Here is a 15432-nt window from a genome sequence, read left to right as displayed (position 1 = left end):
CTGCCTCGGAGGCCCCGGCTGCCCAGCCACACCCGCTTTGGCCTGGCGCTGCTTGCATCCACCACCACAACCCCCTGGCTCCCCAGTTCCGCAGAGGCCCCCCCCCTCCCGCCCGCCATCAGTCCCCCAGAGGATAGCCTGGGCCTCCCTCTTTGGGGTGATCGTGGGGCGATGGCGGGCCCCTGACAAATCACATCGTACCCGCCTTGGCTGGCCTGGTGCCAGTGTGTGTCATAGCATGGTCATCCGGAAGGTCATCTGGACAGTTGTTCTGCTGTTCGGTCATTTGGTCGATTTACATATTATGCTTTTATTATTATAGATATGAGTTAAATTCATATGGTTCTTGACTTTCCTGTCTGACTAATTTCGTTTAGCATGATATTCTCAAGACTCATCCATGCTGTTGCAAATGACAGTATTTTATCTTTTCTTATGGCTGAGTAATATTCCATTGTATATATGTACCACAATAGTATTGTGAAAGTTGTAAATGATTTTAATTATATAGCAAGTGCAAAATTAATTTTTTATTAATTGAAAAGATAGTTAACATTTTTGGTTGAAATTATCTTTATTTTTTTAAAAACAATTTTGGAAAACTGTTTCAAATACATTTAAAGTTTGGTTCTCTTACTTTGCAGTTCCTCAGTTTGAAACTTCATGTAGTTACGTAGAAGCTACACTTGAAGAGTTTCTGACCTGGAACTGTGACCACTCTAGTATTTCTGGACCATTTGTAGATTATGATTATTCCAAATTCTGGGCTTATGCTGACTATAAATATGTTGTCAGTCTATTTGAAGACAAGACAGATATTTTCCAGGTAAGTCAACACATTCCTTTTAATCATGATATTAATTTGTTCTTGAGAAAAGATCACAAATTAGAAATTTCCTGGTCCCATTTCCCTCACTATCATTTTCTCTCCAAAGAAGTTCACTGCGGGTGTTGAATATTTTATCCACTCTAGCCAAAAAGATTTGTTCAAGAGAAGCGGAATATTGGGCACACACACGAGCAGCCTTCTCACTGTTTTTCTACTTACCAAATTTCCTATGCACTTTCTCCTGTGCCTTTAAACAGCTCCTGGGCTGGTTTGGAGTGAATTAGAAGCACAGATTATGTATAACACTTCATTTCCTCTGACCTACATAGAAGTTTTCATTGTGTTGGTGAGACAGAGGTACAGAACTGATTACATGAAGAAGCATTCCAAGCTGCTGCTTCCATCTCTCCCTGTTCGGAGGGTCTAGTGCAGATTGAAGACCTGGGTCAGGTGCTGGGCTCCCACATTATTGTTGTATTTGATTGTAGGAGTCCTGCAGAAGTGTGAACATACTTGCAGAAGTAAGAATGTGGAAGTTCTTTGCCATGTGTTGACATAATTGACAGTAGAGTTTGTAGGCTACAATATCCTCTTTCCTTTTAAGTGTTTTCTACTGCCAGTTTATTTTGTGGAGTGATTTTGCAAACTCCCTGCTCTGATTTCTGGGTGTCTTAGGCCTGGGGCATGAATGGGAGTAGTCCCTGGAAGTTGTTAGGATGACTTTGCCTTGCCCACAGTCAGGTCAAGGCTCCAGAGTCCTTTACCCTGCCCATCTTTTGTGGAGAGAAGTCTTAGCCATCACTGCAGGCTATTCACCCCCCCTCCTCCCTTCCTGCCCGTTACCACCACTCCCTCTCTGGACTTCCCTCTCACATAGGCTGTAGCCCTTGGACTCATGAGAAGTTTTTAATTCAGCCTGTGTGTGGGGGGTTTTTTTCCACTTTGAATCAAGGTGTAGATGCTGATGTTTACATAATTACTATGATACAATTGTTAATACTTTGTAGATTTCATTATTAAATTTTTAAATGCTTTTTGCTTTTTATTTAAAAAATGAAAACTATATCAGCTGTTTCATAATTGTTAGGTGAGGATATATTTTTATTCTCATAACCATGAAATAAATCCATCAGTTTTAAAAACATTTTGTAGATGCTGTCTGAATCCAAAGTCTATACCAAATCTACTCTTTACTCATTTTTAAATGATAATTTTGAAGTAATTTTTTTCTTACAATCTTAGTTGTGATCACTTTATGGATATTTAACCCTGGACATTTTATATATCATAGTTAACTTTTAGAGTATTTCATTATTATTTCTCATATCCCCCACCCAATCTGTAGATTAGATTAGTACTTTTTTACTCTAAATTTCAGGCAAAATGTTGTGTAATAGTAATACTTCTCAAGTACTTATAATGGATGCTTTTCTAAGTGCTTTACATTTATAATCCTCACATTAACCCTATGATTTAATAATTATCCTTATTTTAAGAAAAATGAGGCACAAAGTGGTTAAGTGAAAAAGCTTTTGAAAATATACAACTAAGAAAAGAGTAACCCAAGCTGTCTGCCCTCCAACCTTTAACTGCTTCACTGTATGCCTCCAGAGCAGGCGTCCTCAAACTACGGCCCGCGGGCCACATGCGGCCCGCCGAGGACATTTATCCGGCCCGCCTGTCCTGCTTAGCAGCGGACTCGTCCCGGGCCCACAGTGCACATAGGAATTTGTTCATAGTTTTTTTTAAAACTATAGTCCGGCCCTCCAACAGTCTGAGGGACAGTGAACTGGCCCCCTGTTTAAAATTTTGAGGACCCCTGCTCCAGAGGATCTAAATACATTCAGTTCTATGGGAACTCTACATCCAGAATTAAGGAATTCCATTTATGCTCAGTCTAGGCTCACTCTGCCTTGGATAAATCTCTCATCTGACCCCATCAGTTGTATCTGTCTCAGCCCAGGCATAACAGCCCTGGGCATACATGTATCCAGTCCATAAAGTGTGGACATAAAAGCAGTCTTTTGGCGATGTGCTGGAATTCTAATTGAGCCCTTATAAAATCTGATCATTTTAGTTGAATGAGTTTTCTGTCAGCTCACATTATGGTGATTAAGTCTCTGAATTAGAACAGGCAAATCTGCTATGAAAAACCAAGTCTATTGAGATTATATTATTTTTTAACTCAGAGTTTTCTGAGTACCAAGTCTTCTTACATCAGATACCAAAGTTGTTACCATTTTACTTTTACCGCTATAACTCATTTGGCCACTTAGTCTTATTACTTCTTGTTTCAAGTATTCTTCTGTCATGGTAGGTAGATAAACATTAAAACTGATCAATTTTAAAGTATTAATTCATTTTAAATAAACTCATATGTGAACGTAAGTAACATTTTAATGAAAATAACCATATTCAAACTTTTTTTAGTATGTTCTGAGAAGAGTGGTATTATTTTACATTTTTGTAAGTCTTTTTAATGTCTGCCTTAATAGAAGACAGCTGGATTCTTCTATCGGTTTCTTCATTCAGTCTTTGGTAATTTTTTTATTTATTTGAAGAATATGAAGAATAGCTTACATCATGCATATGCAGCTGTTTAGCAGCCTTTTTAGATAGTTGTGGGTTTTTAAAAATACTCTACCAAACTTGATAAGGAGTAGTTTCTCAAAAGATTTGTTTGTTGCAGTAAAGTCTGAACCCATAATCACTGAACTTTTTGCACTCTCACAATAAACTCCATTGGTCTATCTTGTATAGAATGGAGCTTTTATAATACTGTTCATCAGCCATTTGGAAGATATTGGTTTATTGAGTTATGTAGATGTTCCAACTATTGACACATTTCTGTATGCATCATCATAAAAAAAAGTGACTTGCTAATATCATTCTCATCAGAAAGACTTTTAAGTATTAGGAAGCTTTCAAGTTTATGGGTTTCAGGATACAAGTTTCCAAAATCATTTTCATTCTGTTCATAATATTTCCTTTTTCTTTTCTTTTTTACATGTTAAAATTTTATTTACAAAGCTTCTTTGTTGTACAAAAGATAAAAATGCTGTTACAATTTTGGTGTAACTGGAAGCCACAGACGGTTGACTCACCACCAATCACAGCTATCCACATTACAGCAAGAGTCTTACTCGAAAACCTAACAATGCTTACAATTTTGTTGGTATGCAGTCCCCCAGTTTGGTGGTGAATTTCCAAAAAGGAATAAATGTAGGAAGGCAGTTGTTATTCAAAATATTTTCTAATTTTCCTTGTGATTTATTCTTAGATTTATGAAGTATAATGTTTAGTTTCCAAATATTTGTGGAGGTTTTCCAGCTATCTTTCTGTTAATGATTTCCAATTTAATTCCATTATAATTAGAGAATATACTTTGTATGATTTCACTCCTTTTAAGTTTATGGTTTTATGGCCCAGAATATAGTCAGTTTTGATAAATGTTCCAGGTGAACTTGAAACTAATGTGTATATTGTTGTTGTATTTTATAAATATCAGTTACGTTTATTATTCAAGTCTCCTGTATCCTTACTAATTTTCTGTGCACTTGTTCTGCCCATTATATAGAGAAAGGTGTTGAAATTTCCCAACTGTAATTGTATATTTGTTTCTTTTTCAATTAAGATTGGTCAGTTTTTGTTTTGTGTATTTTGAAACTATTAGATTCATGCACATTTAGGATGATTATTTCCTGTTAATGGATTGATCTTACATCATGATGAAATGACTGTCTCTCCTGGGTTCTTCCTTGTTTTGATGTCTACTTTGTGTGAATTCAACTTTGTTTGATTTGCCTTTGGATTAATGTTAGCATGAAAAAGCAGTACTTACTATAGATTCCATTTATATGGAACTAGAGGCCCAATGCACAAAGATTAATGCAAGAATGGGCCTTCCTTCCCCTGGCTGCCAGAGCCGCCTTTCTGCCTTCCCACTCTGCCCAGAGGCCTGGAGTGGCTGGGGCGGTGCAGAACGCCTGCGTCGTCGCCATGGCGATAACACAAGTGTCCCGCCCACCCTCCACTGCTCAGTGCCTGCGTATGCAAATTAACCCGCCATCTTTGTTGGGTTAATTTGCATACTCACTCCTGATTGGTTGGTGGGCGTCACGAAGGTATGGTCAATTTGCATCTTACTCTTTTATTAGTGTAGATTGTAGAACTCACAAATAAATGGACAAAAAGTAGGTTAGTACTTGTCTAAGAATGAGGGAGTAGGGAGAGATGGGTTACAAAGAGTGACTGGGGAACTTTTGGACATGATCAAAATGTTTCTCATCTTGATTGTAGTAATGGTTTCATGCTAGTACATATATATGTAAATTTGCCAAATTATACACTTAATATATATTCTGTTTATTGTATATCAATTATATCTCAACTAGAGGCCCAGTGCATCAGGTGGGGTCCCTAGGCCTGGCCATCGGTCAGGGCCATCGGGGTCATCTCTCCCAGTTCCGATTGGGGCCAGGCCGATTGGGGTCTGCCAGCCTGGGGGAGAGTCAGAGGGAGGGACCACGGGAGGTTGGCCGGCTGCAAGAGGTTGGCTGTGGGAGCGCACTGACCACCAGGGGGCAGCTCCAGTGTTGAGCATCTGACCCCCGGTGGTCAGTGTGCGTCATAGCGACTGGTCGACCGGTTTTTCCGGTCATTCAGTCATAATAGGTGCTTAGGCTTTTATATATAGATAGATAAAGCTATTAAAAAAAGAATGCTAGAGACACTTTGGTTCCACTTCTTGATCAGCAGTTTTATTCACCATTATTTTTGTGCCCTCAATGTCAACACAGTGAAATAGCTAAGTAACATCTAAGTAGTATGATGAAAATAATTTTAACCTTACAGATCCTGTGGAAGGATCTCAGGGACCCCCAAGGGGATCTATGGGCCACTTTGAGAACCTCTGGTCTACATCACTTCTGAAATTACTCTTTATTCCTTCAGTTCTGACTCTTCCTCTAATTATAAAACAGTTTCTTATGAAAATACATTTCAAGTCATGCTCCAAATTAAATATTGAAATATGTTAATCATGTTCACAAACGTTTCATAACTTAAAATTAAGGATAGCATTTAAGACTCTCCCCAACGTGACTGATGCAACCTTTCTGCTCTACCTTGGTCCCTGTCTAGTCTCCTCGCTGAGTGCTGGGCCACTATGTTCTCTCTCACCTTCTGGCCTTTGCTCATGTTCTTCTCAGTTTCTCCTTATTAAAACTCTACTTCTTTGGGTCTGGCTAAGGTCCAGCCTTGGCTATAAAGCCTTCTCGACCACTTGCACCCACATCCATTCATCCCTTGCTTTCATTCCTGTTTTATTTTGATTGTTATTTAAATGGTATATTACATAGAATTTCTCTAACAATATTGTAAGCTCTTTGGGAACAGGGACGGTGTGTTATACTTTTTTATTCCCCAAAAGTGTTAATATAGTGCTGAATACAGTAGTCCTCCTTATCTACTGGGGATATGTCCCAAGACCCCCAGTGGATACCTAAAACTACAGATAATACCCCATATATACTATTTTTTCTAATCATACATACCTATGATAAAATTTAATTTATAAATTAGGCACAGTAAACATTAACAATAAATAATAATAAAAGAGAACAGTTGTAAAATATACTGTAATAAAAGTTATGTGAATGGCTTTGGAGCCATTGTTAAGTTATATAAGGGTTACCTGAACACAAGCATTGAACACAGTCTGATAACCCAGAATGCTACTAGGTGTTTAAGGGTGGATAGCTTATGGAACGAATATACACTGGACAAAGGGATGATTCATGTCCTGGGCAGAATAGAGCCATTCTGTGTAACATTTCATCATGCTACTTAGAAGGGTGTTGAATTTAAAACATGAATTGTTTATTTCAGAAGTTTTTCACTTAATATATTTGAACCATGGAAAGTGAAACTGCATATAAAGTGGGGTGGAACCACTGTACGTAGTAAGTAATTGAACGATTACATAAGTGTATTTTTTTCTTTTCTTATTTCTTGTTTTGATATTTCTTTGGTCTTTAGGGCCCTTCAAAAGAATATTTTAACTTAAACCCCTAGCTTCACCCTTGTCAAATTTTCTGTGGCTTCTAGTTAATCAATTATAGCATTTGTTAATTTTGATATGAAATTCTTAGCTCTCTTCAGCCTATTAGTTTTTTATAAGTTTTTACTTAGCTCTACTTAAAGTTTCCATGTATTAATCATGTTATTTCACAAATTAAAATCATCCACTGATAAACATGCAATATACATACTGTTAAGTACACTGGCAAATATACTAATATGATTGGAAAATGTCCGGTAATCAAAATTAGGATTTTGACACTTAACTGACTTTCATGAATGGCAAATGAAATTAATAAGTCTCACCATTTTTTAGTTATGTATCATATTATTGACTAATCTAAGTAAAGCATTTATTTGAAACATTTTGTGTTCTACTTCCCAAGGAAGGAAGGGAATTTGTGACATTACCATATAAAATTTCTTTACCTCTGATTCATTAGGTAAAAATGACAGGTGTGTTACCTTTTATAATTATCAATACGTATCATCACAATTGAAGCTATTAAGAATCAATATATAGCAAAAGGGATTTTGCCCCAAGAATGTTTTTTAGGTAGGTTCCATGTTATGTTGTGATTCAGATTAGCTATTGAGAGTCCGGAAGTTTGTTAAGTCACCAGGACACAGAATCCCAAAATGCAATACGTGGAAGATAAGTTCTATCTAACTGTCTTGGACTTTACTGTATAACATAGTTATGAGAGTATGTTGAAATTGAACCAGGCGGTTTAGTGATGATTAAAGGGGTTTGTGATGCTTTCTGATGAAACAAATTGGAATGTAAGAATTTGGGTGTTTACCCAAGCCTACCTGTTTTCTGTTTATGTTACTTAAGGTAATTTCCTAAGGAAAAAAAAAGCCTTAAGTACTTGCTAATTTGTAATGTCCATTTAAGGGTTGTTTGAAATTTAAATTGAAGTATTTATTCTTTATAAGTTTTACATAGTTTTTATTGTTAATTAAGAGATCAAAGGGGAAAAAGGGAACATATGTAATACTTTCAATAAAGATTTTTTTTTAAAGTTCAATTCTTATTGTTTTGGCCAATATTAGGGTTTTTTTCTTTATTTAGATGTAAGTTCATTACAGAATTATGTATAATCAGTTTTCCTACATGTATTTATGATCTAGACTTGGAGAAAAATAGAAGAAGACAAGTTTTAATTGATAGACTCAAATTAACCGTGATCACAAGTTACGCAAATAACATGGTATAAGTTAAGAACAAATACTTTTGAATTGTGGTGTTCTCAGAACCTCTATTTGGTATGAGCTATTATAAGCTCATTTAACCTGTTTGAGCCTTTAGCTTTCTTATATGTAAAACAGGAATGAAAGTAATAATACATATGTGAAAATATTGTTTAAATATTTTATGAAGTACTGTACCATCTTCTAGAACTAAACAATTTAAGAATTACTTTTGGTGATTGGTTTACATGGTAGGCCAAAAAAGCCACCCTTCTCTTTATAAGCATCTTACCAGTTTTTCTTCAGTTCTCTGGTTAAAACTAAAATTATGGAATATTTGGTTACGTGCCCAACATTTTCAAGTGATGTTTGATTCTGCAACAATTATTTAACTTAACTGGAACAGTTTTAGAAGATACTAAGGATAAAAATAGATCTAGTTACCTAGATCAATGACTGGGCAGTTTTTTAGCATTTGCTGTGCTCACTGTTTAGCTACTAGAGATGAATGAAGTTGGGACTCCATGGGACTTTAATGTCTATTGCAGAAGCCAAGCCTTAAGGTAGAAACGTAGTAAATGTTCTATTAGAGTTTAATACTGTTTTTGACATTATTCTATCACTTAAATGTTGTAATACTTTTAGGATATTATACATGATCAAGAAAATTGAAGCATATACATTTTCTTGAATTTTATTTATTACAACCAGATTTTTAGTCTCTTATATGTTGAAGGTGTTGGGGGATATTTTTAATTAAACCATGTTAAAAAACTTTTCCTCATTATTGTTATGTAGAATCCAGTTTCAAAATATTGTGGTAACAGAAAGTAGGTCAGTGGTTGCAGGGGTTGAGAGTGAAGGTAGATAGATTAACTGGATGGGAGTAAGAGGAAACATTTTGGAAGGGAGGGACGGAAGACAAGGAAAAGGAGAAGTCATGACAATTTTTCATATAACTTAAGACAGCAATTTTTGGCAGAAGAGAAAATAAACTTGTCTGTATTGTAGAAAGCAAATATAGGTTCTTTTGGAAGTTATAGGAAAACAGATAGTGTTTTTATAGTAAGCAGTTAACATGATACTTGATTGCTGTTTTCGGGGGCAGTGTTACAATAGAATTTTCTGGATATAGATGATTTCTAAAGACTTCTCTGGCCCAATTGGCGTGGCTCAGTGGTTGAACGTCATGGTTAGATTCCCAGTCAGGGCACATGCCTGGGTTGTGGGCTTGATCCCCAGTGGGGGCGTGCAAGATGCAGCCAATCAGTGATTCTCTCTCATCCTTTATGTTTCTGTCTCTCTCTCCCTCTCTGAAATCAATAAAAATATATTTTTTTTAAAAAAAGACTTCTCCGGTGTTTGAGGTGGATGTGAGAATAGATTCCAGGGTGGATCACCCCATCAATCCCCTGTGTTGGTTTCACTGATGTCGTGACCTAACAGGGTCACTTGTTTTTAGCAAGACTTGAGGCTGATTTCTCCTGGGCCTATATTGATTTCAGACATTTGGCTACCTGTAAGTAGCTGAACTCAATTGGTAAGAAAGGCCCAACTGTCAAGAGCCTGTGGGAAAAGAAACAAAGTGCTGTCCGTTTCCTGACAAATTTACTTTGATTCACACTCTCTGCAACCCCGTCACCCGCCTCCCCAACTCTTCCTCCTCTGGTTTTTCCCAGCCAATAGGCTGCTGAAATTTTAGGTAGTTTAGGTCACCTTAATCTAATCATTCCCAAACAATTTTCCTTTTTTAGTCATTATTGTGGTAGATAAGAGGTTAGGGAAACCTCTTGTCAGTTTCTCATATATTAACTCCCCTCCCCCTCTGCCCCCAACCTATAGAAACTCTTCTGTGATTCTTTCTGAAGCAATGCTGTAGAACAGCGTTTCTCACCTGCAGTCAGTGCTTCGACTCCCTCAAAGCATAAGAAATTGTGTGTGTGCTTGCATTTCTCTGTGGATAGGGGTGTTGGCATTCATTAGATTCCCAAGGGAGTGTCTCTAGAAGAAGATTAAGAATCACGTAAACCAGCTGCTTCTTAACTAAGGCAAACCCCTGCTTTTTGTTTTTATACTGCATGTCTTTAAGCTGCCTTTAGCTAAATTCCAGACTCAGGTGTGGTGACTTGTTCAGCAGGGACCCAGGTTCATTGGAAGCCTTCCCCAGGCTCCCTGCTGGGGACCAGGCATCCTTCTTTTGTTATCTGCTCACTTCTGTCAGAGCATCTGCCACATTATAGTGAAAGGTTCCACTTATGGGACAATCTTTCTTCATTAGATTTGAAGGCTGGGCCTGTGTTGCATTAATTTTTGTATCCCAAACAACCAGTGTCACACCAACTATGTGATAGATGCTTATAAATGTTCCTGGCCTGAACCATTTACCCATAATCAGGCCACAGATTCTTCTCTCCTTCCCAAGCAGCCAGTGTTATGAGCACTTACCCTGAGGCAGGTGTAATTTCAGGCTCTGGGAATGCAGAGCTGAGTCACTGCATGGAGCTTATGAGCTATATCCAGAAGACACATGACTTTTGCCAATCCCTGGAGCGGCTGCACGTGAGCCATAGGCATTTACAGTGGTGCTGACCTTGCAAAAATTCCCCCTTCTGTAATAGACGTTAGTTATGTTCACATGTTCCGCTATTTTCATCACTCAGAACAAAAATGGAAATGCTCATGCTAATCTTCCTCAAAACCATCAATTAAATGTCTCCCCAAAATATTCTTTCTCTGAATACAGCTGTTAATGGTTTGCCTCTAAAAATAGAAAACATAGATTGAAGATACTGATAAAAAGAAGTGTCAGCATTTAGGACCACGTTCTGCCCATGGAAGTGTTTTTCTTTTGTTTTCTTAAACTCAGTAGGAAATATTCATGATTGAAAAAATGAATAAAACCAAACCTGCAAGCCGGTTCACTAATTTGCTCTCTTCTAGCTTATATATATTTTTTAATTCCATGGATTTAGCTTATGTCAGACTAATGTGCAACACTACCATAAGAGGAATTGGTTGGTTCTTCATGGACTATAACTTTATTTTCAAAACAGGATGTGATATGGTCTGACTTCGGGTTTCGTGGAAGAAATGGACGGGAAAGTACATTGTGGATTGGCTCCCTGGGGGCTCACACACCCTGTCATCTGGATTCATATGGTTGCAACTTGGTATTCCAGGTACAAGGAAGGTAACACACATGCCCATGCATGTGAGTGTGTGTCTGCGTGCCAAGTGTGTCTCTGTGTGTTGCACAGGAAGAGGAACAAGTACAGAGTGGGCGGTAGGACCCCAAGGTTTTAGTCCCAGCCCCGTCCTGTCAGCCTGCCTCATGACCAGGGCAGATCTCTTGACCTCTGTTTGTTTCCTCCTTTGTGAAGTGAGGGGAACAGTTGAAATGGTGGTTTCCATGTGTGTCTCTCAGCCATGTTCAGGATAGCCTTCAGAAAGCTGATCCTAGCCCTAGCCGGTTTGGCTCAGCTGATAGAGCGTCCGCCTGTGGACCAAAAGGTCCCGGGTTCATTCCGGTCAAGGGCACGTACCTTGGTTGCAAGCTCCTCCTTGGCCGGGGCCCTGGTAGGGCTCATGCAGGAGGCAACCAATCAATGTGTTTCTCTCACATTGATGTTTCTCTCTCTCTGTCTTTCCCTCTTTCTTCCACTCTTCCTAAAAATCAATGAAAAAATACCCTCTGGTGAGGATTAACAACAGAAAGCTGATCCTAGAATCTCAGTTCAGTGAGATAGTGCTCTGCTTAGCTCTTTTACATAAGAGTCTGCATAATGTTTAAGCTTTTATTTAAAAGCAGGAACACCTTTCCTTCAAGCCTAAACAAGTAAGAGCAGAGCAGTTTGTTGAAAGGAAGAGACTGCTGCCACCCCGAGGCCCCTGAGGCGATGTCAGGGAGCCTGGTTTGAGAACTGCTGGGCCAGAACTGCCTCTTAGTTTGTGCCTACCTGTAGACACAATGCAGTATTTTTTTGAAACTTGGGTCAGTTTTATATCTTCATCTATGTGTGGACCCTAAGAGACAGAAGAGCTAAGTCAGGTAATACTTTTGATAGCCCCTGGTTCTAGGAGTTATGTAGGAATGTAAGTATTCCTGCAGTTGGGGAGATGTACTCCACCTATTGTATGTGCAGCCTTATTTCACCCTAATTAATGATTCCCCATTATCTTCTCCTGGCCTTCCAGGGCTTTTATAGAGCAGCACAGAGGTAAAAGCACAAAGGGTCATAAGGGTCTTGCCTCCCAGGCAAATACTGCTTGTTCTCTGTTCTTTCAGCATGCCGAACCATGAGATAGCTTTTTGAGCATGGTTTGACATGCTGATTGACGTCTTCTGATTAGCAAAAGAAGGATGCATATATGTTACAGTTTAAGCCGAGCCAAGCATATCATATGGCATGGTTATCATTATCGCTCTTCCTTTGGGAAACAGCTATGGGGCAGAGCTAGGAGCTGGTACTGGGAGAGGTCAGGAGAGCTGTGACCTAGTTCTGGCTCTACCATTGACACTAGCCCAGTGGAAGACCCAAGCAAGTACTGGGTCCCTCTTCCACTACTTTGCAAGTGAAATTAGACTGATGATCTCTTAAGAGTCCTTCCAACATTCTAATCATACTAAATACCCATCGTTTTTCTAAACTAGTCATAGGTACAGTGGAATGGAACAGCTTTATCATCTCTAAGACAAAATGAGACGTAAGTGTATACTCCCTAGTTTGAAAATGGCAGACAACTGCTTCCCAGTTCTTTTTATTTTTATTTTTAATATATCTTTATTGAATTCAGAGAGGAAGGGAAAGGGAAAGAGAGATAGAAACATCAATGATGAGAGAGAATCATTGATTAGCTGCCCGCCCACAACCCAGGCATGTGCCCTTGATCAGAATCAAACCTGGGACCCTTGAGTCTGCAGGCTGATGCTCTATCCACTGAGCCAAACCAGCTAAGGGCTGCTTCCAGTTCTGAAAGGACATGATGGCCATTGGAACTGCATTGGGTCTTGAGAGGGCTTTGGGCTTTTCTCAGAACTCGGTGTGCTTTTTTCTACCTCTCTTTCTCTTTGCTTCCCCACCAGTGTATTTCTGTATCACTTCCTTTTTGACACTGGCTCTTCCTTTACCTCCCATGTCCTCCCTCTATTGGCTGGAAGTATGGGTGTGTCTGGTATTGTGTAAGTTAAAATTTATCACCTCCACTTTTCAAAAATTTTTAAAGTGACTGAAACTTCTTACAGTTTTCTCTTTTTGAAAACTCCTCTATTATACTATACTATATTAGTTATGTGGCATCATTTATGCATTTCTCTTCCTTAATGGGTTAACATAACAAATGTTTAACTTAAAAAATTTACAACCCAAACAGGAAGAAGTCTGGAAACTACTTGAAGGATAAAACTACAGGTGGTTACTCTGGTGGATAAGAATACAGATATTTGAAAGGGTGGGGATTGTTCTAAGTAGCTCTAGAATGAGGAATAGGAACTATTTATGAGGACTTTGATTTGGGATAAGAAAGAATGACCTTTCAAACTGGATCCTGTCCCAGGAAAGGGCTGCCTCAGGGCATCATGAGATTATTCTTTTCTTCCTGCCCTCCCTCCACCAGGTTCAGCAGAGATGCCAGAGGTGGGCCAAGTGACCACTGTGACATTGCTCCTCTATTGCTTTATGGATTGAATGAAAATGAGTAAAAAGGAATATTTACTGCGGCCTTCTTACATGTTTTGTCTCAAGTTCAGAGTTCTAATTTATGTCTTTTTTGTTTAAATTAGGAAAAGATGGCATCTATTTCCCCCTGAAGACACTCCTCTCCTTTATCCAACTAGAATCCCTTATGAAGAATCTAGTGTGTTTAGTAAAGTCAATGTTGTCAATCCTGATGTAAAACGTTTCCCTCAGTTCCAGAAAGCTCGGAGACATGTGGTTACACTGAGCCCAGGACAGGTAATGCGGCAGCTGCGACTTGTCTCAAGTCCTTAGGCCACGTGCCTCTCCCTTTCCTCACCTTCCTCTGCCTAGTACTGGTACAGATAAGAAGGGTTTCTTCCTTGGTGCTCTGCTATTGGAAGGTAGCTTTTCCAGCTGTAGGCTTCACATACATACTTCTTTGCTTCTCAGGTCATGGAAAGATGGAGGAGGGATCACAGCTCCTCCTACTGGTAAAGAAGAGAATGCACTGTGGAGGAAGACAGCTCACTGGTCGTTTTTGTTTTTTCATCTTAAGAGCAAGTGTTAAGGCATGGGTATTTGAGCACTTCTGGAACCTTTATTCACAGTTCCTATCTGTTCAACCGTGCTAGAACCCAGACACATACCGTTGCAGTGCATCTAGGGGCAGAGGCATTACAGAGGCAGAATAATGTGCTTTTAAGCAAGAGTGGATGTTGCTTTTGTAACTGTCTCTGAAACATTTCCAAAAGTATGGTACCTAGTGCTGCTACCCAGTAGGGAAAATCACCTTTACAACACTGGCATTTGCTGTCTGATGTTTTATTAACAGTTTGAAAGGTATTCTTAGTCACTTACAGAGAGTTTACTCCCTCCCTTATCCCTCTCTCCTGCCTGTTTTCCTTCCCTTGCTCCCTTTTCCTGGCTCCCTACAGCTTCCTTCCTACTTGAGTACTCCAACGCAAACAATTTGACTAAGTTGCTTCCACCCATTGGTGGTTACTCCCCTTCACCTTCACCCCCAGCCCCTGGCAGCCACTTACCTATTTTCTTTCTGTATAGATTTACCTGTTCTGGAGGTTTCACATAAGTGCACTCATGCAGCATATGAGCTTTGAGAACTGGCTTCTTTGACTTAGCATAATGTTTTCAGGGTTCATCCATGCTGTAGAATGTTATTAGTACTTCATTCCTTTTTATGGCTGAATATATTCTACTGTATGGAGATCTATTTTGTTTATCCATTAATCAGTTGGTGGACATTTGGGTTGGTTCCACTTTTGGGCTATGATAAGTAATGCTGCTATGAACATTTGTGGACAAGTTTTTGTACATACATATGTTTTCAGTTCTCTTGGGCACATATATAGGAGTGGAATTGCTGGGTCATATTAGTAACTCTGTGTTTAACTTTTGGGGGAACTGCCAAACTTTTTCCCACACCATCTGCTTCATTTTATCTTCCCACCAGCAACGTCTGACGGTTCCAATTTCTCTACATCCTCACCAACACTTGTTACTTCCCTTTACTGTTTTTATTATTGTTATAAAAATTCTAGTGGGTGTGAAGTGGTTAAAATTCATTTTTTCTTTGATTTTACTAGCCAAATTTGAATGAGTGTTTTTGTTTATCATATTCGTTTTCCTTACATC

General features: G+C 38.8%; 1 protein-coding gene across 5 annotated transcripts in view; it reads left to right on the top strand.

Annotated features, from left to right (window-relative positions):
* Positions 1-15432, top strand: part of HSPBAP1 (HSPB1 associated protein 1) — a 57945-nt gene that overhangs the window by 29748 nt on the left and 12765 nt on the right. For all 5 annotated transcript variants that reach the window (XM_080655724.1, XM_080655722.1, XM_080655725.1 and 2 more), the window contains 3 exons: positions 645-826; positions 11158-11294; positions 13884-14055. In XM_080655724.1, the coding sequence (XP_080511850.1) occupies positions 645-826; positions 11158-11294; positions 13884-14055 (491 nt within the window). The remainder of the gene's footprint in view (positions 1-644; positions 827-11157; positions 11295-13883; positions 14056-15432) is intronic.

The sequence above is a fragment of the Plecotus auritus genome (genome assembly GCF_963455305.1).
Source record: "Plecotus auritus genome assembly, chromosome: 2".
Classification (NCBI taxonomy): Eukaryota; Metazoa; Chordata; class Mammalia; order Chiroptera; family Vespertilionidae; genus Plecotus; species Plecotus auritus.
The sequence above is the reverse complement of the archived record's forward strand: the minus strand, read 5'-3'. Positions and strand labels throughout refer to the sequence as shown.